Genomic DNA, 25,468 nt, shown 5'->3' on the forward strand with positions numbered 1-25,468 from the left:
GCTTACAAATTAATTAGGAAAGTAAACTATATAGAAGTAACTATAATTACAATTTGACATGATAGGTACAATAAAATAGACAAAGCAGCTCAAGAGAGAGAACACTATCCCTTGGTAAAAAATATAAGGAGAATGTATTAGGCAAACACAAAGTGGCAGAACTGCATAGAAATGACAAGATTTGGTTGGAATTTAGGATGTGTAAGGGAATAATAGTAAAAATCATGTAAGAAGGGAATATCTGAAAATGATGGTTGAGAACACTAAATGTCAAGCTCAGAAGTTTGGACTTTATTTTGTAATAAATGGAAAGGCAGAAGTTTTTCAGGGTAGTAACATAAAAGAAAAGGTAGCAAGAATTCATAGAAGAACTATACAGAACAGATCTTCATGACCCAGATAACCACGATGGTGTGATCACTCACCTAGAGTCAGACACCCTGAGTCTGAAGTCAAGTGGGCCTAAGGAAGCATCACTATGAACAAAGCTAGTGGAGGTGATGGAATTCCAGGTGAGCTATTTCAAGTCCTAGACGATGATACTGTTAAAGTGCTGCACTCCATATGCCAGCAAATTTGGAAAACTCAGCAGTGGCCACAGGACTGGAAAAGGTCTGTTTTCATTCCAATCCCAAAGAAAGGCAATGCCACAGAATGTTCAAACTACTGCACAATTGCACTCATCTCACACGCAAGCAAAGTAATGCTCAAAATTCTCCAAGTGAGGCCTCAACAGTATTGAACAAGAACTTCCCGAAGTTCAACCTGTATTTAGAAAAGGCAGAGGAACCAGAGATCAAACTGCCAACATCCGTTGGATCATAGAAAAAGAGAGTTGCAGGAAAATATCCGCTTCTGCTTTATTGACTACACCAAAGCCTTTGACTGTGTGGATCACAACAAACTGTGGAAAATCCTTAAAGAGATGGAAATACCAGACCACCTTACCTGCCTCCTGAGAAATCTGTAGGCAGGTCAAGAAGCAACAGTTAAAACTGGACACGGAACAGACAGGCTCCAAGTTGAGAAAAGAGTACGTCAAAGCTGTATATTGTCACCCTACTTATTTAACTTATATGCAGAGTACATCATGTGAAATGCTGGGCTAGATGAAGCACAAGCTGGAATCAAGACTGCCAAGAAAAATATCAATAACCTCAGATATGCATATGATACCATGCTTATGGCTGAAATTGAAGAGAAACTGAGGAGCCTCTTGATGAAAGTGAAAGAGGAGAGTGAAAAAGCTGGCTTAGAACTCAACAGTCAGAAAATGAAGATTATGGCATCTGGTCCCATCATGGGTTCCATCCAGTCCCATCACCTCATGGCAAATAGATGGGGAAACCATGGAAACAGTGACAGACTTTATTTTTGGGGCCTCCAAAATCACTGCAGATGATGACTGCATGCATGAAATTAAAAGATGCTTGCTCCTTGGAAGAAAAGCTATGACCAACCTAGACAGCATATTAAAAAGCAGAGACAATACTTTGCCAACAAAGATCTGTCTAGTCAAAGCTATGGTTTTTCAGGTAGTCATGTATGGATGTGAGAGTTGGACTATAAAGAAAGCTGAGTGCCAAATAATTGATGCTTTTGAACCGTGGTGTTGGAGAAGACTCTTGAGAGTCCCTTGGACTGCAAGGAGATCCAACCAGTCAATTCTAAAGGAAATCAGTCCTGAATATTCATTGGAAGGACTGATGCTGAAATTCCCAATACTTTGGCCACCTGATTAGAAGAACTGACACATTGGAAAAGACCCTGATGCTGGGAAAGATTGAAGGCAGGAGGAAAAGGGGACAACAGAGATGTTTAGATGACATCACCAACTCAATGGACATGAATTTCAGCGGGCTCCAGGAGCTGGGGATGGACAGGGAAGCCTGGTGTGCTACAGTCCCTGGGTTGCAAAGAGGGACATGACAGTGACTGAACTGAACTGAACATAATGAATACTGTCCTTTATAATTATTAAACCTGCAGCAATGTACAGGTTGGACTGGAAAGAGATAGAATGAAATTAAGAGTGTAGAAAGATTAGTTAGAAGATCTGAAATAGCACATGTCAGAATTAATGATAGTGTTAATGGGAATGGGGAAGAAAACAGAAGATACTGAAGCAGATATAACAGGATTTGATAAGAGAAACTCAAAGACAATAAAAGTTATGAGCCTTTTACAATTTATAAGAATGATGACACTGTTAATACAAATGAGAAGTATCATAGACAACAAATTTTCAGATATTATTTTGAAAATGGAAGACAATAACTTTCATTTTTTCACAAAATGTTTAAGGTGCTTAAAGGACCCTTTTGTTGAAAGGTTCAGTAAGAAGCTGGAAATGTTAAGTCTGGAACTCAAGAGAAACAGAAAGATGCCCTCATGCAAAATGATTACAAGTCACTTGAATGCAAAAATCTGGGGCATTCCGGGTGGTCGAGTGGATAAGACTCCAAGCTTCCAATGCACGGGGCTCGGGTTCCATCTCTGTTTGGGGAACTAAGATGTCCCATGCCACAACTAAAGAAGCCTGCACACTGCAGTGAAGACCCATAGCAGCCTAAATAAATAAATATTTAAAAATGGGCAAAAATCTGTGTATATATTTTTTCTGACACTAAGTGCAGTATCTGGCAGGTAGTAGGTGCTGAACAAATGCTGGATGAATTTAACTGAATTTGGGAATCATTCATATAAACATAATTGTTAAGGCAGATGAAAGTATTAGGGGAGAAAATATAGAAATGAATAGATGAATGCTACACAAGGAGTTAGTTAGATAAGGGACAACAGAGGAGCTAAAAGGAACAGTCAGGAGAAAAGAACAGTATCAAGATAGAGCAATATCATAGAGTTCAGGGAGAAGAACGTTTCAGGAAGAAAAGAATAATCAGCAGTGTCAAATACTGAAAGAGATCTAGATGGCTAAGGACTGAGAGCGACCAAATTTGATGATTATGCGAAATTTTGTGATCTTTGTAAAAGCAGTTTCAAGACAAAACTAACAAGTCAGGATAATGAGAGACCAAACTGAAAGGATAAACAAGTTCATTTATTAAAAAACAACACAAGATTACGGTCTAGGTTATGAAGAGTTTTCCAAAGAGACTTATTATTTTGGGTATTTCTTGATTATGTTATGAATGACCACAGTAAAAGAGTTGCTCTAATTTAATGTCTCAAGCTGCTAAATACCAGGCTTCAGCATAGTGCTACTAGCAAAGTAGGGAAGGATTTAGATACAATTGAATTTTCTTTTGGAAACGTATTCAAGATATTTTACCTATTTCCACCTCGGTGAGACAGTTATCAATCTTCTTAAGTATGTCGTCCATCTCATTTATCCTTTTATGAAGTTTCTCTCTCTCACTCTAAACACACAATATCATAAGACTGTCAAGTTAAACCTCAAAACAAAACATTATAACATTATAAACGGTTCAAACTGCTAATATAACTGCTACGTCTAATTTATGATCAAGCAAATCTTTTTGTTTGTTTGTTATTTTTGTTTTGGGTGTGCAGTGCAGCATGCGGGATCTTGGTTTCCGACCATGGATTGAATCATGCCCTGTGCAGTGGAAGTGCAGAGTCTTAACCACTGGACCACCAGGGAAGTCCCATGAACAGGCAAATCTAAAAGATCGAAGCTTCAAGTCTTGTCTTAAAAAAAGTTTTTTTAAGCATACATAACAGATTAATATTAATTCATATTTTATACTTTATTTTAGATTTCTATGTAATATAAGATGTTAATATATATAACTTAGAGTTTATAAAAATGATCTATGGTCAAATAAATTTGGGAAACACTGATCAAATATAAATATAGCATTTTTTCTTTTTAGACAAAAAAAAAAAAAAAGATTTCTGATCTTAGACTTTAATATGTTAGCTATTATATTTCTCCAAAAGGGGGACACTGTATGTAACACTTCCCAGACTTATTTGCCAATGAAAAGTTTTTTTATGTAGGACCTTTCTTCAAGGATGATCATTTTGGAAAATGCCATTTTTTAAAAATACATGCATACACATACATAGCTGAGTATGGACTACGAGGAAGATAATACCAGAGCACAGTCCTTAGCAAAGGAAGATCATAATTCTATATTGTTTTATTTCAATATGTATAATTTGAGATGAGACATATACCCATATTAGTAAATATATTCTAGAATTACTCAAGATGCCAGGATTTACAACTTTTGTTAAACTGAACCTCACTTCTTATGAACAATTTTAAGTTTTTGCCCAAATCTCATTCACATGTCTCCTAAGGAACATTCTTCATATTCCACAATCACTATAAAGTAACTTTAATAGATCTTTCTAAGCTCTTAACGGTCTCAAATTACCTGAGCTGACTGCACCAGCTTGCTGTATAGAGCCACTTTTCCTTGGTGAGTGAAGACTTTAGTCATCTTGGTAAAACGTGACTTTATTTTGTTCAAGTAAATTCCAAAGGCCTTCAGCTGTAAAGTCAAAGATTACACTGCATTAAAACAAACGAGTTAGAAAAGGCAAATGGTCTGGGAAGGCTGCTACGTGCTAAGATTTGCCCATCCTAGACTAGGATTCCTAGGGCTTCTTATTTGCAAATTTAATTTCACTTAATAGCTTAAGTCCAGAACCAAAGATTTCAACTTTGATTCCAGTTGAATAATTCCAGTACAAAATTCATTTATACTACAAATTAGAAAATAGACAGGTTCTTAGTTAATAAAACTTCAATCAGGGCAAATATAAAATGAGTTGCTCATTTAATCAATTAAAGTCTATCTCTTCCCTATCTAAATCTAAGTGAAAAGCAAACAAGAAGGGAACTCTAAATTTCAAATGTATTTCATATATTAAATTGATCATGTAAGAAATGTAAGGTTCTATACTAACAATCATTGATGTATAATAAAATCTTACTGACATATTATACCTGAGAAGTAAACTAAAGAACTCACCACTAATTATCAAGTGTGAGTGTGTGTATGTGTGTGTGTGTGTGAGCGCTTAGTCACTCAGTTGTGTCCTACTCTTTGAGACCCCACGGACTGTAGCCCTCCAGGCTCCTCTGCCCATGGAGATTCTCCAGGCAAGAATACTAGAATGGGTTGCCATGCCCTCCTCCAGGGGATCTTCCCGACCCAGGAACTGAAGCGAGGTCTCCTGTATGGCAAATGGATTCTTTACCAGCTGAGCTACCAGTGAAGTCGAATTATCAAGTAACAGGTACTAATTTCACAATAAACATTGTAATGTCTATACTGATTCCCATTCAGAAAATGAGACAAAAGTACCTCCTCATCAGAGCAGTGTTTCATTTTTTCCCACAGGTTTCTATTTATATCAGTCAACAGTTTGTCTTGGTTCAGTGTAGAAAGCTTTAATCTAAATAGAGAAAAGTTAATTAGCACAGAGTTCAAAAGTCAACCCGAATGATTCAATTTAGATCTACAGGCATACTTAATTTTTCCTAGTTCTTTTCTACATAAAGACGGAATTCACTCAGGAATAGTGGCCAGTCTATTTCAACACTTGTAGAAGAGTTCAAGAATGTTATGATCCAAAAAAATTTCCCTCCCAAATAGAACTCTCATCTCAATGCATCAACTTGTTCCAAAATGAAAATACTGTTTTGGTCAAGAAGCTTATTTGGTTAATGAATACACTGTTCAATAAAGTTCTTGGTGAAATGAAAAATATGTCTTTTATTTTTACTTAAAACCAAACAAACTTTTTGGTCAACTCAATATGTTGCTTATAAAGAATCCTTTAAGGGCTTGTGAATGCATAATTGTTGGAAAGTTGTAACTATTAAGTTAAAGTTTCCAATTCAGTTCAGTCTTATCTCACCTTTATAGAATAGCATTAATAAAAGTAGCAAAGTTACCTTGTTAATAAGTATAGGGAATAAAATTTTATCAGAGTTAGAAGATATTATAAACAGGCACATAGGTACAAAATCAAACAGTAGAGCACATCTAAACAAACTTTTCATTCTATGCAATGAATCTATTTTATTCAAAATAAAACATTCTTAGACAAATCCTGAGACACCCAACTCTTTTAAATAACATGAAGGTAAGAAACCTGTCTTGTTCAGGGATGAACCCCAGGATTTAGTCCTGCGCCTGGCACTCAGGAGGTGCTCAATACGTTTGTTCAATGAACAAGCCAGAAACAGGCAAATTTGCAGTACTATAATTTAATACATCTTAACTTTCTAGTTTTAAAACTATGAAAAGTGAAAGTAAAAGTCGCTCAGTCGTGTCCGACTCTTAGCAACCCCATGGAATATACAGTCCATGGAATTCTCCAGGCCACAATACTGGAGTGGGTAGCCTTTCCCTTCTCCAGGGGATCTTCCCAACTCAGGGATCGAACCCAGGTCTCCTGCATTGCAGGTGGATTCTTTACCAGCTGAGCCACAAGGGAAGCCCTTTAAAACTATTATTCCCTTTAATTTATTTTTATTTATTGAGGTAACATTGGTTTAAGACACTGGTTTAAAACACTGGTTATATGTTTCATGTGTACATTATATTTTGACATCTATGTACACTACAATGTGTTTACCACCAAAAGTTTTAAAACTACATGATTCTTAAAAGATTACTTCATTTCTTTTCTGTTTGTTAGACTGGTTCAAATTCAATTTGACAGTTCTAGATAAGTATGATATAAACACTGCCTTGAGTTGCAAGTTTTGGTTTACCTGTGAAAATCTAGATATACCTAATTTTTAAATTAGTCTGCTGCATCTACTTACACCAAACCACTGAGCAACAGTCTTGATTAAAACCATGTTCTTTTATAAATGCAAATTAAGAGCAAATGTGATAAAACTATAAACCCAAAGGCAATCTTACCTTTAGGCACTATATAAATCTCTAAAGGGTACTATCTTCCTTTAAACATGTTCTTTTGGAATTTATGATATCATAATCTAATAATTACTGCTTATAAGGACCTTTGTTGTTGTTGTATAGTCACCAAGTCATGTTCAACTCTTTTGTGAATCCAAGGACTACAGCCTGCCAGGCTCCTTTGTCCATGGAATTTTCCAGGAAAGAATGCTGGAGAGGGTTGCCATTTCCTTCTCCAGGGGACCTTCCCCACCCAGGGATTAAACCTGAATCTCCTGCTTGGTAGGTGGATTCTTTACCACTAAGTCACCTGGGAATCCCTATTAAGGACACACTCTTTGCTAAGAATGGCATGCAAACTTCTTATATATACTACTTCTACTGCTCATTATATACACTACTTCTACACTACTAAGTAGGTATTATTATCCTCAATTGATGAATGTGAAAATGAAGGTTAAATAACTTACATAAGTAGCCAAGAATTGAACTTCCATCTGACTACAAACCTGAAATTCTTTCCCATATACTATATTACACTGCCAATTAATGCGGTCAGCTTTTCCTATGCCAGTGTTATTCTAATCAAAATCTTGTCACACAGATTATTCACCCATCCAACAAAACACACACAAAAATGGAAACTTTCATACTCTTCAATCTTCTGGCGAAGAGCTTCACAATCTTCTTTATAAATCTGTATCTTGGGTCGGTAAACATATTGACTTAACATCAGGTCTTCCAGAGTAGGTGATGTGTTTATAGTAAACTGGGGGAAAAAAAAAAAAATCCCTTAAAACTGCTATTGTGAGGACCAAACCATGTGCAAGGACTGTTAAGAGTCTCAAACAATGCTTGAAACGTGAGTGCTTACTTTTACAACTCCTACAAAGGAAAAATGGAAAACTTTAAATTCATCTACCTAGTAAGCTACAGTTGGAATTTGAAATAGTCTCTGAAATCAAAGTCCATTTCCCACAGATGTTTAGAGAACTGTGGAAGTTCCACACATAGGCTTAAAAATGATTTGAAAATGTTTATGCATTATTTGCATAAACACCTCAATAAACCTGGGTGGGAGAGAGAAATGGCTATACATTGGCTTTGTTTTTTTTTTTAATTCATTTTTTAATTGAAGCATAATCACTTTGCAGAATTTTGTTGTTTTTTGTCAAACCTCAACATGAATCAGCCATAGGTATACATATATCCCCTCCCTTTTGAACCTCTCTTCTATCTCCTGCCCTATCCCACCCCTCTAGATTGATACAGAGACCTGCTTGAGTTTTACACATTGTTTTAAAACTATCAATATCTGAACATTCAAACTTATAAAAAACCTCTTTATTGAAAGAAAAAAATAAAAGATGCCAGTTTCCAAGATTATTCTTTTCTATTCTCATTCACTAGCCCTGATCCTTACTTTTATCCCAGGTTGAACTCAGACTTTTCTGGCATACATAAAATGAAGCGGTAAAAATCTGGTTATTTTTTAAAATGTCTTAAAATGTCTTTTGGACATTTTAAAAATGTCTTATTGCTCTAACCCAATGACTTTCTGATGTCCCTAATGCAGTGTTGGAAAAACCAAGTTAGCCTATTACATATAAAATCCAAAGAAAACCCTACAAATGTCCAGTATTCCTAGGCAGTGTGGCACAGAATAAGCCATTTTAGCATTCTAGGTTTTGGCCTCATCTATAAAATAGGCACAATATTGACCAACCTCTTAAGATCAAAGTAAAAGTTTTTTTAAAAAGGTACCAAAGCTCAGGGCCTGCTAAATAATCTAACAAACTTTAGTTTCCTCTCATTCTCTCCTTTCAGTTGATAAATTAAAAGGTAATACAAATGAGGTTTTAATTTCATTTCTCTATCTGTAACTCATTTTCTAACATGTTGTCAAAGTGTAAAAAGGTGCTAAAGGCAATGATTACTGATGATGACTCTCTTTCTTAAAAAGTAGTTTTAAGGCTAAATTTATTAAAAAAAAAAAAAATCAAAGCTCTATACTTCTCAAAGAAATCAGGCCTCCTTGGGAAAATGGCTGACTTTCATATAGGAGCCAAATACTTGATAAAGGAACTTTTTTTTACATAAGTATTTGGATGTAATATGAAAAAATGAACAAAATTACGATATCACTACTTTACAACTCCTAATAAATTGCTAGATCTAGGTAACGATAACTTAATGGTGATCATCACCAGACATTAATGCCTGATGGAAGGACAAGTACAAAGTAAACTTGGAAAACAAAAACATGTCATCTGATAAAGCCTCTGCCAATTTACAGAAAATACAAAGGACAGGACACATTAAAATGAAAGTTAGGGTATGCATAATGGGCAAAACACATACTTAGCAGAGTATGGAAATATCTGGTTTCCTTCAAAAAAAAAAAAAGAGGGAGAGAGAAGGGGGATGGGGGAAGAGAGGGTTATGGAAGGGGACCTTATACTTTAAAAGATAATTAAGAAAGAGCTATCAATCTCATTTGGGTTGCAGTTTAACAAACTGGAAAATAATGCAGACAATCAGGGAAATATAATACTGACTGAATAATTAATCACTTAAAGATAAGATTATCATATTCGGACATAGTTTAAAGAGTCCTCATTTTTTCAGGGATACACACTGAAATACAGATAAATTGATGATACCTGGGATTTCCTTCAAAACAACAGGATGGGGAGGTAGGGAAATATAGAGACAAGGGTTGTTAATTTTTTTTCAAGTCTTTATTGAATTTGTTACAACATTGCTTCTGTTTTATGTTTTTGTTTTTTGGCCCGGAGGCATGTGGGATCTTAGCTCCCTAACCAGGGAACAAACTTGTACTCCCTGCATTGGAAGGCGAAGTCTTAACCACTGGACTGCCAGGGAAGTCCCAGAAGTTGATAATTTTTGAAGTTGGGTGATAGATACATGAGAAGTTCATTAAACTATTATCTACTTTTGTACATGTTTGAAAATTCCTATAACAGCTAAGTTTTTTTCTTTAAAGAGTAAGGTTTCTCTTGAACCTTCATAACCACAAAGTGAAACACAGGACTATGTTCCCAGAGATTCACCAGGAAGGTCAAATGCAGAGGATATCAGGCTTGTGCACTGTGGATACAGCTGAATGCAACTGCCGATGCTGGAATGCAACACATGGGTTAAACTGCTGCTCCCTGTGTCCAGGCCTACATGCACAAGTCACTCCCTTCCCTCGCCTCATCTATTTTGATTAAGTGCCCAATTTATGCACTATCAGTTCTTAGGTATTTCAGGCCTGGTAAGGGTACCTGCAGTAGTTTCACAGCTGCACTGAAAGGGAGTATTTTGGTATGAAACACTCCTTGGGCATGCAGGAGATCATGGGACACTAACATAGAACCTTTTTTTCTCTCAGTTTTATTGAGATATAATTGACATATAGCACTGTGTAAGTTTAAGATTTACAGCATAATGATTTGACTTACATACATCATGAAATGATTACCACAAGTTTAATGAACATCTATCACATGGAACAATAGACATGGAACCATCCAAATCAGGAACCAGTACATCAAGGCTGTATACTGTCACCCAGTTTATTTAACTTATATGCAGAGTACATCATGCAAAATGCCAGGCTGGATGAAGCACAAGCTGGAATTAAGATTGAAGGGAGAAATACCAATAACCTCATATGCAGATAACCATCCGTATGGCAGAAAGTGAAGAAGAACTAAAGAGCCTCTTGATGAAGGTGAAAAAGGACAGTGAAAAAGGCTTAGAGCTCAACATTCAGAAACCTAAGATCATGGCATCTGGTCCCATCACTTCATGGCAAATAGATGGGGAAATAATGGAAACAGTGAGAGATTTTTGGCGGGGGGGGGGGGGGGGGGGGGGGGGGGGGGGGTGTGCTCCAAAATCACTGTAGATGGTGACTACAGCCATGAAATTAAAAGATGCTTGCTTCTTGGAAGAAAAGCTATGACCAACCTAGACAGCATATTAAAAAGCAGAGACATTACTTTGCCAACAAAAGTCTGTCTAGTCAAAGCTATGGTTTTTCCAGTAGTAATGTATGGATGTGAGAGCTGGACTATAAAGAAAGCTGAACGCAGAAGAATTGATGCTTTTCAACTATGGTGTTGGAGAAGACTCTTGAGAATCCCTTGGACTGTAAGCAGATCTAACCAGTCCATCCTAAAGGAAATCAGTCCTGAATATTCATTGGAAGGACTGATGCTGAAGCTGAAACTCCAATACTTTGGCCACCTGAGGCGAAGAACTGACTCATTGGAAAAGACCCTGATGCTGTGAAAGATTGAAGGCAGGAGGAGAAGGGGATGACAGAGGATGAGATGGTTGAATGGCATCACCAACTAGATGGACATGAGTTTGAGTAAGCTCTGGGAGTTGGTGATGGACAGGGAAGTATGGTGTGCTGCAGTCCCTGGATTGCAAAGAGTCGGACACAACTGAGTGACTGAACTGACTGAATGATCACCTCATACAGATACAAAACTAAAGAAATAGAAAACAATTTTCCTTGTGATGACAACTCTTAGGATTTTCTCTCTTAACAACTTTCATATACAACATACAACTGTGTTAATTATATTTATCATGTTGTACTTTACATCCCTAGTGCTTATTTATTTTATAATTGGAAGTTTGTACCTTTTGACTGCCTTGATTCAATTCCCCCTCTCCTCATCCCCACCTCTGGTAAACCACAAATCTGATCTCATTTTTTATGAGTTTGTTTGTTTTTGAAACCTAACTGACCTATAATACTACATTATTAGTTCTTCTTACACAATATAGCAATATGGTATCTCTACATAGTATCTTTAGCTGGTGCTACAAGCTGAACTCCTGCAACTGCACACACACATGGGTGCCAAACACACACCTCCCTGTCTGCCTCAAGAATGCCTCCCCAGTTCCACATTAAAGGAGATTCACGGTCATCTAAATCCTGTAACAGATGCCCATAGTTGTGAACCTCCTTTTCCACAGCCCATACAATACCCATTTCTTTGGCCCTTCCCTACTTTGGGATTTTTTTTTAAATACTTCTTTTCGTTGCACCACACAGCAGGTGTGTGGTCTTAGTTCCCCAACCAGAGATGGAACTTCTGCCTCCTGCACTGGAAGCATGAAGTCTTAAATACTGGACTGCCAGGGAAGTCCCTACTTTGGGATTTTTAAATTTCTTTCCTGAGATAGCATGAACTCTTCTTATCATCTTTTTTTTTTTAAATTTTACTGAAGTATAGTTGATTTGTCCTACCCTCTTGATGGTTCTTTCCCAGATATATTTCCCTAACACTGCCTTTCCTGACCTCTACAAAGCCTGAGACCAAAGGGGAAGAGTCATACTAATTCATACTAATATTCCCTTGATTCATCCCTCAAAGATTAGCTTCCTAGATATCCTCCACTCTTCTACCCTGCCAGCAACCTTTCTGTTCCTACACTTCCCCTTTGCTTTCTCTGGCCCCTGGCACTGTTTCTGCATTTCCCAAGACTCTAGATACATACCTAGACACCTTTCTATTTCCCATCTGCAGCTGAGGCGAGGGGATTCTATAGGGAAGGGACACTATTATGGTGATGAGAATAATGAGGTTGGGGACCCAAAAGATGCTTGAGTATCTTTCTCCTTTCTTTGATTTACTTTTCACCTTTAGATATAAAATCCTCCTGTAATTGATTTCTTTCTAAACAGCTTTATTGAGATTCAATTTACACACTATATAATTCACTAAGTATGCGATTAAATGATTTTTAAAATATATTCACAAGGTTGTGCAACATCATCACCAGCTAATTTTAGAGCACTTTCATTCCTCTAAAAGAAACCCTGTAACCATTAGCTGTCATTCCTTTCTCCTCCACCCCTATCTTAGCCTCAAGTAACCACTAATCAGTTCACTTTTTGGCTATTATGAATAATGTTCATGTATCAGTTTTTGTGCAGAGGTACATATTCAATTATCTTAGGTAAATATCTAGAATTGAAATTGGTGGATCATATAAAAGTTCTGTTTAACTTTTTGAGGAAATATCCAGCTCTTCCAAAGTGGCTACACCATTTTACACATCTACCAGCAATGTATGAAAATTCCAGCCTCTTCACATCCTTGCCAGCACTTGTTATTTTGTCTTTTCAGCTATAGGCATCCTAGTGGGTGTGAAGTGGTAACTTATTTTAATTTGTACTTCCTTTATCACTGTTTTTCCATTTGCATATCTTCTTTGGAAATGTCTATTTTGATCCTTTGATATTTTTTAATAGGGTTATCTTTTTTTTTTAAATTATTTTTATTTATTTGGCTACACTGGGTCTTAGTTGCAGCACATGGGTTTTAGTTCCCTGAAAAGGAATTTAACCCAGGCCCCCTGAGTTGGGAGTGCTGAGCCTTAGTCACTGGACCACCAGGGAAGTCCCCAGTTGGGTTATTTTTTTGAGTTGTAAGAGTTCTTTAAATATTCTGGATACATGGCTAAGATGTGTGATTTGCAAATGTTTTCTCCTGTTCTGTGGGTTGTGTATGCCCTTTCTTGATGGTATCATTTGCAGCACACAATTTTTAAATTTTGATGAAGTCCAATTTTTAATTTTGGCATTTGTGCTTTGGTGTTGTATAGGATTGATTTTTTTTTAATATATAATGTGAAGTATGGATCAAAGTTCATTTTTTTCCTGTAGATAGCCAACTGATTCAACACCATTTATAGGAAAGGCCACTATTCTACAGGGGTATCTTTGTCATAAATGTGTGGGTCTATTCTTTAAAAGTTAGAAGTCATCTGGTCCTAGTGACAATTTTAATGGTAAACTGCAAACTAAAAATTCCAATGGTGGGAATTTCCTGGTGGTCCAGTGGTTAGGACTCCTCACTTTCATGGCAAAGGGTATGAGTTCAATCCCTGGTCAGGGAACTAAGATCCTGCAAGTCAGGTGGTATAGCCAAAATAAATATTCAATGGTAGTTAATGAGAGTTATTCAGTTCTTGGGTTAATTTTGGTAATTTGTATTTTTCTAAAAAAATCATCTAGGTCTTAAAAGTTGTCATCACAGTTGAAGGATTAAAAAAATTCTTTTAATCTTTCCTTTAATCTGTGGATGCGTCTTTCTCAATCATATGTATTTTAGCTTTCTCTCTCCCCCCCTTTTTTTAGATTTATTTTTGGCTGAGTTGTGTTTTTGCTGCTGCACACAGGCTTTCTCTAGTTGTCGAGAATGGACTTCTCATTGCAGTGGCTTCCTTCTCTTGTTGGGAAGCATGGGCTCAAGGTTAATGGGCTTCAGTAGTTGTAGCACATGGGCTCAGCAGTTCTGGTTCATGGACTCTAGAGCACTGGCTAGAGTAGTACATCACAGAGTAGTTGCATCACAGGGGCTCTGTTGCCCTGAGGCACATGGGATCTTCCCAGACCAGGGATTGAACCGGTGTCCATTACATTGCAAGGGGGATTCTTATACAATGGACCACAGGGAGAAGCCTTCCTTTGACTTAATTAAGCTCTTCAAGAGTTTTTTAAATTGTCTTTTCAAAGTACCAGTTTTTATTTTATTAGCTGCATTGCACTAATAAATGAAGCACTAAATGCTTCATTTTAGCTTTCTGACAAGAGATGGAACCCTAACCCTTGGCAGAGAGCACACAGAGTCCTAACCACTGGACTACCAGGGAATTCCCCCAAAGTACCAATTTTTAGATCTGTTATCTTTTCTACTAGTTTTTGTTTTCTATTTTATTAATTTACTATTTACCTGAATTGTCTTCCTATCTTTTTTACAGATGTCATTTTATTGTTCATTTTCCAATTTCTTAAAGTATTAAATAGTCCTTTATTTTTAGATTCTCTTCTATAACAATGGTATCTGAGGCTTTTAATTTCCTGCTAAGTGTATGTTTTGTTGTATATCCCATAGATTGTTCTCCTTTGCTTTCTAAATAGTTTTGCTTTCCTCTGATATGAATTATCTAGAAATGTGTTTCTTAATTTCCAAGATGTTTGTGTTTTTAATAGTTCTAATTTTATCGGATTAAGATCAGATGATGTCCAGGAAATCTCCATTTTTAATTTCTCAAGTTTTTCTTTGTGATCAAGGGCATACCTAATTTTTGTAAATGTTCAACAGACTTAAGTTAAAAAAAAACTATGTAATTTTATATGTAAATGATATGAGTTTTCTATTAATCTTTTAAACTAAGTTTCTTGGTTGCATTATTTAAGTATTCTATGATTTTAAATATTTTTTATATTGAAAAATGTTTATTAAAACCTCTGCTATACTTGGGTTTTTATAATAATGGGGGAAAGCATATGTTCAGGAAAAAGTATAAAAAACAAAACAGATGGCAAGAAAGGAAAAAAAAAACCTCCACCTTTTCAAAATTCATATTTTTAAAAATCAATTTTTATGCTAACCCCAAATGTACCTTCTAAAGCAAAATTTTCTGTAGGAAAATTTGCTTCCTTAGATTCTTTTTTTGTTTTTTAATAAACACTTGCTTTGATACAGTTTAGTAAACAATTACAATATATTTTAACTGAGATGACTATCTTGCCAAGGAATTGTACTTACTTTGGCTGGAAGATTGCTCTGTCGGGGTTTCTGTATCAGAATGTGGACCTGAAGAAGTATAAAGAACTCCTTTATTGTTATTCTTCCATCTTTGAGTTTCTGAGGAAAGAAAAAAGAAGAAAAAGAAAAGAAAAAGAAAAAAGAAAAAAAAAGAAAAAAATCATCAATAAAGGATGACCATTCAAGGTAAAACTTGACCATTGCTCAAACTTTGACCACTGCTCAAAGTTTGTACGAGCAATTTTGACTAGAACCACCTCCTTTGTTTCTATATAGCTTAAAGTACTTTGCATATTTGTGTAAATATTATTCTGATGTAGCCTATACACAAGCAGATTTCATCTAATATTATTTCTTAAGTTTATTCAGTAATAGTAAAATTGGGGGAAAAACAACAAAATGTAGGCCTTCCAATTGTGATTCTACTCCACATAATTGCCATATCCTGTCCTTAACAAAAAAAATGAAAACTAGTCTTCTGTATATTTGAAATATTTCATAATTCAAAAAAATTAAACAAGAGAAAACAAAATGAGAAAATCAGTTGCATTTGAGAAATAGGGACTTCCCTGGTGGCTCAGTGGTAAAGAATCCTCCTACTAATGCAGGAGACACAGGTTCTATCCCAGATCCGAGACAGCCCCTCATGCTGCGAAGCAACTAAGCGCACAAGCCACAACTACTGAAGCCTGTGCATCCTCGAGCCTGTGCTCCTCAACAAGAGAGACTGCCGTAATGAGAAGCCCGTGCACAGCCAGAGAGTAGCCCCTGCTTGCCAAAACTGGAAAAGAGCCTGCACAAAGCAAAGATGACCCAGCACAGCCAAAATAATAAATAAATAAAATTATTTTTTAAAAAAAGAGAAATACTTTCATACCTCCTTCAAGCTCTCTTCACAAACGGTATCTCTGAGAAACTGGGATTCTATTTGACTACCAAGGTGTGCTAAAAGTAAAGCAAATTCAAGTGATGAACAAGTTAAATTGTAAACTTAATTTTAATTATTGTTCAGGTTCATGTGGTTCATGCTCTTGAAGCTATCTCCTAGGATCCTTCTGGGAAGACAGTCATTTGTAGGGTAAAGTATATTAGTTTTAAGGCTCCATATATGTTTTTCTACTAATTTTAAGCTTCTTAACAAAATCACTCTTGTAATATAACACTTCTCAATTTATTAAAACAACTAAGAATTAAAAATAAGCTAAATATTATTTTACTTATCAACTATTTATAACTCCCAAAAAGCTTATACAAATTTCAAATATCTCCTGAACTGAAATACATGTATTATTAGTCAAGTAACAGATGATTTATCTTATTTAGCCTTCATTAAAATCTTACTGCTTAAGTCCAGAGAGGTCCCATCAGCCTTGATTGAATCCAGAGAACTGCTACAACTAGATGGGGTTCTGCTCAGGCTTTTTATCAATACACTGTTAGCATTTTTATCCATATCTCCTTCAGCATGGAGATCAGAAATCTGAAATCATCAATAAAGGAACATCATAAAAGTAAAGTTATGACACTATTAATTATAATGACTAAATGCTGAGTGCTAAGAGAAATACTTCTAACATTAAATTTATCTGTAATCATATAAAATACTTTAGTAAAGAATTAGAATAAGTAACAAGCAGTTTAGTAGGCTTTTAGAGTTCAAAGTAATTTTATTTAAAAATATAATGGAATAACATCATGCATTATACTATATAAGAAAACTGTTTCTCAGCGGTATCCAGGTTATAACCAGATCCCATGAACTACCAAATGTTGACCTATCCAGTTATTCATCTACTAGACATGAGGGTCAGGGCTACCACACTGTATAAAACAGGAGAGGATACTGACTATACAAGATAGGCCCTATCTAGAGTACAGAGAAAAAAATTATTTCTAGGCTTTAGTATTTCCTTCCCCAGATGACCAAGACTCCTTTGGTTGAAGTCAAATAAGTCACATGGTCCTGGTTTTACCATTTTAACTATTTTACTTTACAGACTTAAGTGTCATTTTCATCTATCTGAAACCATCTTCTATCTGCCATTTTCATCTAACTGAAATCATCTTCTAAGCTTACTTACAAACTTCTTAACAGAATTTAAACTTTGTTTCTATGAATTTATGATACTTTCTAATCTTTATTTCTCCACTCAGTTTAAATTACAAGCCCATGAATACTGGAGTGGGTAGCCTATCCCTCCTCCAGGGAATCCTGACTCAGGAATCAAATAGGGGTCTGCTGCATTGCAAGCAGGATTCTTTACCAGCTGAGCTACCAGGGAAGCCTGTATTCTCCCCAAGTTATCCAAATCAGTGTTTTTAAATAAACACAAAATCTTACTTCACCTTGAGGTACTGGGTTTGATCTAGGCATTCTCCCATCCTCGAAAGAAATGGACTCTCAGCTTCTACTTATTTTCATTAGTCAAGAAAATTCAGTCCATCTTTTCTTTATGCAATCTGCATAATAAATCTTTTTACCCTCCAAACATTTTAACATTAAAGATGACTTATCAAACTCCATGTACCCTGCCTAGAGATTTTTATATGCAAAGTCACAATGACAAATCACTAGAAGTGACAGAATATTTATTTATTAAAAAAAATTTTTTTTATGTGGGCCATTTTTAAAGTCTTTATTGAATTTGTTAGAATATTGTTTCTGTTTTATGTTTTGGTTTTCTGGTCGCAAGGTATATGGGATCCCAGCTCCCAGGCCAGGGATTGAACCTGCATCCTTTGCATTGGAAGGTGAAGTCTTAACCAATGGACTGCCAGGTAAGTCCCTAGAAGTGACAGAATATGTATAATTACACAATCAATATTAATTTTTTCTACTTCCCATTTCATTTTTTGTGACCGTTTGTCATTGTGTTTAAGTCTACCTGCTAGTCAGTTAATTTCTTTAAGATTTTATACAGGAATATTTCTCCAGGCCTATAACTGGAAATAATCAATTCCTGCTTACCTAACACTAAAATTAAAATTCAAGAATACTCATAATTTAAAAAAAGACAAATCAAGAACATTTCTTAGTTCAAGACAGGGCTTACCTCCTGATATTGGGCAGTATCACTAAACCCAATTTCATTCTTTCTGATTTTTTTCTCATTCTGAATATCATCATCACCTTCTTGTACCCAGGTTCTTTTTTGGCTATTGCAGGTTTCTTCCATTTTATTTTCAGAGGGTGAAGTCTCTTTTTGGTATGTCTCAGTCGAAGCCTTTTCCTCAGTATCTATGCTGATAGAGTCTGAGGAATTAATCTCACCAGGACATATAGGGAGATTTTCCTCATTTATATATTGAGATGGACTTAAGTTCAGTTTAGTTGTAACAATTCCAATGCCTGAATCCTTACTGGAAACCGGCTGAGTTTCTAAGTGATTTAAATCAGTTGTGTCTGCTGGAACCTGCTTCAGATCATCAATACCAGTGACACTACAATTTCTTTTGTTTGGCAATCTGGGCAAAAATATTCCCAAAGAACATCTCCTCATTTTATCTTTTACAGTTGTCATTAATGGTACAGAGGTGGTTTCAGCTCCATTATGTGGAACTTTATTTTCTTCATCTCTATCATCTTTAATATTGCTAGACACTATGTTAACATTATGTATTTCTGTAGCTTGCACTATACTCATATCACTGTGTGCCTTATTTACTAATTTAAGTAACTGTTCTGGAGAAGGTGGTAAACGAACTGGTTGGAAATCTAAAAATTCTTCAGTTTTTCCATTTAAGTTATTCAGATTTGGTTTGACACTACAAGTTGCAACACTGGATGCAATTACAGGATCTGATGCTTCTCGAGGATTGATAAGAGTCTGAATAACTTGCTTAGTCAAGGCTGAGTTACTGTGGAAATCTATAGCTGTATTACATTCAGCTGTTTGAATATTTTTCTTTGGTTCTTTTTTACAGGCCGCAGTAAACTGTTTCCCATTATAGAGCATTGTGGAATTGTTTTCACATGTGGGTTCAGAGGAATTTCCTCCAACAATATTTAAATTATTTCCAGCTTTAGGCAATATTGCTTCATCTTTATTGACAATATTCTGTCCTTGTTGAGGTAATGGAGGTAGTTGGGTTAATAGATGATGCTGAGAAGCAACACAAACATCATCAACAAAAGTCTTCTTTAAATTGTGTTCTGCCTTATCAACAGAGGGCTCCACTTGATCCCTTGGAAGTTTAAAAGACACTGGCTTTAAGTTAAGTTTAGTCATCTCCCCCAAATCTTCACCATATACTAAAGTTTCATTTGATATTAGATTTGGGGGCTCCTTAATCAGATCTTGATCTTTTAGCATTTTGGGGACACAATGTAACTGTCCTTGGGTATTGGTTTGAACAACTTTCTCCTTCTCTAACAAGCAAGGAGCAGAAAGAGGCAGTCCCTCAGATTTCAAGTCATCATCACTGGCTGAACTGCTTGCATAAGGAAGATCATTTTGCACTGGGCAATGACTGGCTTTTAAATCTTCATCTTTATCACATAAGGACATGACATTCTTCTCCAAATTACCAAAAAACGAAGTAACATTAGGTAAACAGGAATAATTATCACCAGATCCACAAACAGCAGTTGCAGTTCTGCTTGTAAAATCCACATTTCTTCTATCTGTACTATTTAACTGACAGCTTTCAATTTTGGCTTTTTCCAATGTATAGGCCTGGCCTACAACTTTCATGACTTCTTCATCCACAGAAGTGCTATGGAATTTGACATCTGTCTCACCTTGACTGCCAGACAATGTATTAGTAGGAACAAAGGGTATCACATTATGCTTTTGCTCACTGTGAAGAATGATTTTGTTTTCTACAGCCAGTGCTTGTTTTTTAGTGACTTCTTGAATAGAATTACCATCCTGTGGAAAAGAAACACCCAAGGTTTTTTCTTTTGCTATTCCAAATGCAGAGCACTCTTGAAGTATTTTCTCCGTGGCTTGACAATCAATGAAAACAGTGTGGGACTTAGTAACTTCCAGATCACTGTGATTATCTACAAACATAACAGTTTTGTCTACAGTCCTAGTGGTTATTTTATCTGGTGAGAGAGGTTTATATTCTAAGGCAGTTGTATGACTTCTGGTGATCTCCATGTCATCCTGTCCACATGTATACAAAACAGTATTAGAAGTTCCTTCCAAAGGCACCAAATGGGAGTCCTCTTTATCTTCCAGGACACTTTTGTTATTTATTTCCACTGTACAACACTGGATGACATCCATATCATTTTTATCATTCTTTGAAAATGCAATGGTCGTGTCATTTTTTAGTCTAAGGCTTTTCCTTCTCTGATTTTTGCATGACAGAGGTTCATTCAGAAATACAGGCTTTTGTACATTTCTGTCATTTTTCCAAATGGTTGATTTAGACACTTCCATGTTATCATCAGCTATAAATGCTTCAGCTTTCTCTAAAGGACCATGATTAGACCATTTCCCTGGTAGTGTTAGCTGGCTGACTTTTGCGACTGAATGATCCCTTTCAACATTTTGCGGGGAAAAAACACTCTCCTCAGTAGAAGTAGGGGTCACTTTTGATTTTTCTAGGCTTTTTATTTTGGATAGTTCAAAGTTCGGTCTGTCTGGAAGCACAGTTCTCTCCTTTGCTTGGCAGTCAATGAAAACAGTATGGGACTTTGTCATTTCTAGTTCATCATGATCATCTACAAACATTACAGTTTTGTCCACAGGCCTAGTAGTTGTTTTATCTGGTGAGACAGTTTTACATTCTATAGCAGTTGTGTGACTTCTGGTGACCTCCATGTCATCTTGCCCACATGCATACAAAACAGTGTTAGAATTTCCTGCCAAAGGCACCAAATGAGAATCATGTTCATCTAGTAAAGGTCTATGACTTATTTCCACTGTACAACTCTTGGTGATATCCATATCATTCTCATTTCCCTCTGAAAATACAACAGTCTTATCAACTTTTAGTCTGCCAAGACTTTTTCTTCCACAAATTTTGACATCTTGTTTTTCATTCAGAATTCCGGATTTCTGCACATTTTTGTCCTCCAACACATCCATGATACCATTAGAAATAAACACTCCCATTTTTTCTATAGGACTTCCATTACATTTTTCAACTTTCAGAGCTTTCTGTCTGTTTACTGTTGATAACTGGCTGTTAGTGTTTTCTAAATTAGTCTTACTTAGTTCTAGTACTTCAGAAGGACCAAATCTAGTAATAACAGTGTGACTCTTGGTTAGATCCATATTTTCTTCCTTCTCTGAACAAATAACTGTCTTGTCAGAACAGTCAGGAATGGGATTACCTAAACTTTTCCTTAGTGGCTCAGGCAGTTTAGAATTCTGGCCTAGTACAGATTTTACTGTTTGACTGTTAACAACATTATGATTTCTGATGGCAGGCTGTCCTCTTGATGAAAATAATGGCTTTGTAGTAGGAAACAAAGCTTGCTCACATGAAATTGTATTTCTGTTATTTCCCAGTGGTACCTGTTTGTGAAGATCTTCACAAAAGTATACTATATTATGTTTTGTTGCTATGTCCTGGTTAATATCAGGTGACTGAGGAGAATCTTTATCAAGATAGGGTGAAATCTTCAAAACTTGACTTTTTTCTTTGTCCCAGGTATTAGCTGGGATGTTCTTAGATATTATGTTTTGTTGTTGGGATAGGTCAATATGATCTTTGGTCATTTTTTCCCATTCATTTGAAAGGCTTTTGCTGTGACAGTGAGATTTACTGGTATTCTCAGATGTTAGATTGCAAGATGCAAGAGGAAACTGACTTCCTAAATTAACTGTGTGACTTTTAGTCAAATCCATATTTTCATCTATGAAGATTTCAGTCCTTTTGTCAGTCAATGAAATAAATAAAGGATTTTCCGGGCTCTGCTGTAATCTTTCCTTAGATAGAAGAGGAACGGAACGACAATTTACATTTATGTCCCAATTCTCTGACACAATTATGTGATTTTGGATCATCATTTCTTTTTCAGATACTGGTGCAGTTGCTTTCTGTACATTTGTCTGAACTTGTTTAAAAATTTGATTATCTATTTTAACTGTGTGACTCTTGGTAATGTCCATGCTATCTTCTCCTGAATAAACAGTTTTTTCTCTGAGAAGAGAATTGCCATCTGGATTGGGATACATTTTAGAATAATTACTGTCATGCTTTACCAAACTCTTCTCCTCTCTCATACTTGAGTGACACTTGGTCAGTTCCATGGCATCATTACAACTAGAATAGAAAAATGTCTTATCATCTTGAATAGTTGGACCAGAACATTTAGATTCTGGGATCATGGCCAATGGCCTGATATCCTGGTTGGTAGCCTGTGTGACTGTTTGAATTTCTGTCCCTGTAATATGACTTCTGATCATATGTATGTTACCTTCAGGATTTAAGGAAAGGTCTTGGAAAGCGTCATTCGGTTTATCGTTAAAGACTGTCTTCTGTTCTAGTGCTTTAGTTTCATAACATGTTGAAACATCCATCATAACATCCTGAGTTTGATTTTCTATTTCAGACAGATTATCTGCTGAAGGTAACTTCTGTACAGTGTGGCTAATTGTCAAGTCCATGAAGTCATTGCCATAAACTGTAATATCATCACCTTTAAATTCCCTTAAGCTGGCCTCATTGGATGTGGGAACAAAAGTCTGAATATTGGTTGTATGACACTGGGTAAAATTCATTCCATCATCTTGTTCTCTAAGGAGTCTAGTCATATTACTGGTATTTTCATCTACACCAAGAGATACATGCATTTGATGGACAGAAGTGGTCTTATTTGCTTCTTTGGAATGAATAGGCATCTCAGAATTTTCTTTATCAGGTCCTGTAAAAGGAGAAGCATTTGATTTTCCTATTTTCAATCTTTTAATGAAGTCATTGAAATTTATCTTCTTTTCTGAAGAAGTGTTTTGATCTACGGAAAAATGTAATTCTTTCTTCATTCTTGAATCTTCAGTGTGGAGCTTTAAGTTAGCCAGAAATGATGTAGTATCTATCTTGGTGGACTTTTCACTTTTGGTACAATCTAAATGGCCTTTGGAAATCATCACAGTGTGACTTGCTGTCAGGTCCATCTGGTTTTCATCTGAAAAGATGACTGTTTGGTCATTTGCATGTTTCCTTTCATGGCTGTATTCTGTAATTGAAATCTACAGCAAAAGCAAAATATAAGAGATCAGATAAAGTGCAAACTTCTGAAAGGGTATTTTATAACATGTACTATACAGAAAGATTATACAAGCAATCCTAAATGATGGTTTCATGATACATTGGTTTGTGTGAATCAATGGTGTGGTGAGTAGCATGTAATTTATTATTAATTTTTTTTCTAAAGTCTATGAATACTTGCAGTTTTTGAAGGTTAATTATAATTAACCATTAATTATAAGGTTAATTATACACCATCTAGAATGACTAAAAAATGAAAAGACTGACAATACCAAATGTAACTGAAGTGAAAATTACATTAGATAGGTCATTCTCATTCTAAGTAAAAAAAAAACTTAGAAGGAGTAAGTGCCTGATGGCTAAATTATAGTACACTCTAAGTTCTTGGGGGTTGAGTTCTCTTTGAATGCAGTGGTTTTACTTGTAAAGACATGGTCTAACTTTGCTACTCAAAATATGGTCTGTGGACCAGTGCATTACTATCACCCGGGAGAGAAGTATAGAGAAGTTCAGGACCTATCCCAGACCTAGGGGATAAGAATCTATATTTTAACCAAATTCTGAGATTATCCATATGCCTCATAAAGTTTGAGAATTCCTGATATAATTAACATATTTCTGTATTATTTAAACTGGAAGTGATTTAACTATACTTAGTTAACTGGGAGATAGTGAAGGACAGGGAAGCCTGGTGTGCTGCAGTTCATGGGGTTGCAAAGTGTTGGATGCGACTTAGCGACTGAACAGCAAGTTAACTGGAAAGGTAGGTAGCTTTTCCAGTCTGTGTTGGTCCATTCTGGTAAGTAATTTCTAAATCATGTCATTAACATTAAATTTTTTGTGTTTTAAAAGTTTCAACTATCAAACAAAATTAAAATATGAAGGCATTTGAATGAACTCATACCTCTCTCTGGGGCATCTGGGTCTGAATGGGAGCACAAAGCAATGTGTTCATTCCTATTGAGTAAAAAGAAAAACTATAGTCATGACAAAAGTATTTATCACCAAGAGCCTAATTTTTCTATTTGTAGGAGTTTCATCAGTTACAAGTATTTACTAAAGTTGTTTCAGTTACTAAGTCCTTCCTAAAGACTTAGGTATTAAATTTTACTGATACCTTCAAATTGTCCCACTTTAGAAACAGACAGACCAGTGATTACTGTATTCTCTGCATACTGAAATATTTTTAGAACATGGTAGAAATTTTTAAGGGTGGGATTCTAAAGATGGAAAGTATGGATTAATTTTTTTCCTCCTTCACGTCTCCATTTTTATTTCCTGGATAGTAGACGTTACACACTAAAGAGTACCAACTGCTAAGACTGAAATGTTAGGGTAAGATTTTTATTTAAAAAAAATGTATTTATTTGGCTCCACTGGGTCTTAGTTATGGCACACATGATCTTTGTTGCAGCATGCGGGACCTGATTTCCTGACTAGCGATCAAACCTGGGCCTCCTGCATTGGGAACATGGAGTCTTAGCCCCTGGAGCACCACGGAAGTCCCTGTTAGGGTAAGATTTTGAGCATCTCTTTTTTTTTTTTTTGAGCATCTCTTATTTTATGCTAAGGAATCTAGATGTTCCCAGATGAGATGTACATTTATAAAAATAATTCAAGGGAAGAAAATAGATTCAAGAGAAGATGAACCAACGAAGAAGCTACTCTAATAGTTCAGATGTAACACTGTAGAGTTGAACTTGTGTTGGGGCAACAGTAAGAACAGAAACAAGAGATTAGATTCAAGACACTTTAGAACTGAAATATAAAGTTTTGCAGGACAAATTGGAAACAAGGAAGTGATTGAAGATGCTATAATAAAATAAGAAATATATCTAA

At 35.8% G+C, this 25,468-nt stretch overlaps 1 protein-coding gene across 1 annotated transcript in view; it reads right to left on the bottom strand.

The window, feature by feature from the left end:
- The window catches only part of KNL1 (kinetochore scaffold 1), a 67,600-nt gene that overhangs the window by 12,466 nt on the left and 29,666 nt on the right, over positions 1-25,468 (bottom strand). Inside the window, 9 exon segments of the mRNA XM_043920332.1 lie at positions 3,293-3,380; positions 4,368-4,484; positions 5,304-5,394; positions 7,526-7,641; positions 15,461-15,559; positions 16,338-16,405; positions 16,802-16,940; positions 18,514-23,610; positions 24,534-24,586. Coding sequence (XP_043776267.1) covers positions 3,293-3,380; positions 4,368-4,484; positions 5,304-5,394; positions 7,526-7,641; positions 15,461-15,559; positions 16,338-16,405; positions 16,802-16,940; positions 18,514-23,610; positions 24,534-24,586 — 5,868 coding nt within the window.

The sequence above is a fragment of the Cervus elaphus genome, chromosome 12, assembly GCF_910594005.1.
Source record: "Cervus elaphus chromosome 12, mCerEla1.1, whole genome shotgun sequence".
NCBI classification, from domain to species: domain Eukaryota; kingdom Metazoa; phylum Chordata; class Mammalia; order Artiodactyla; family Cervidae; genus Cervus; species Cervus elaphus.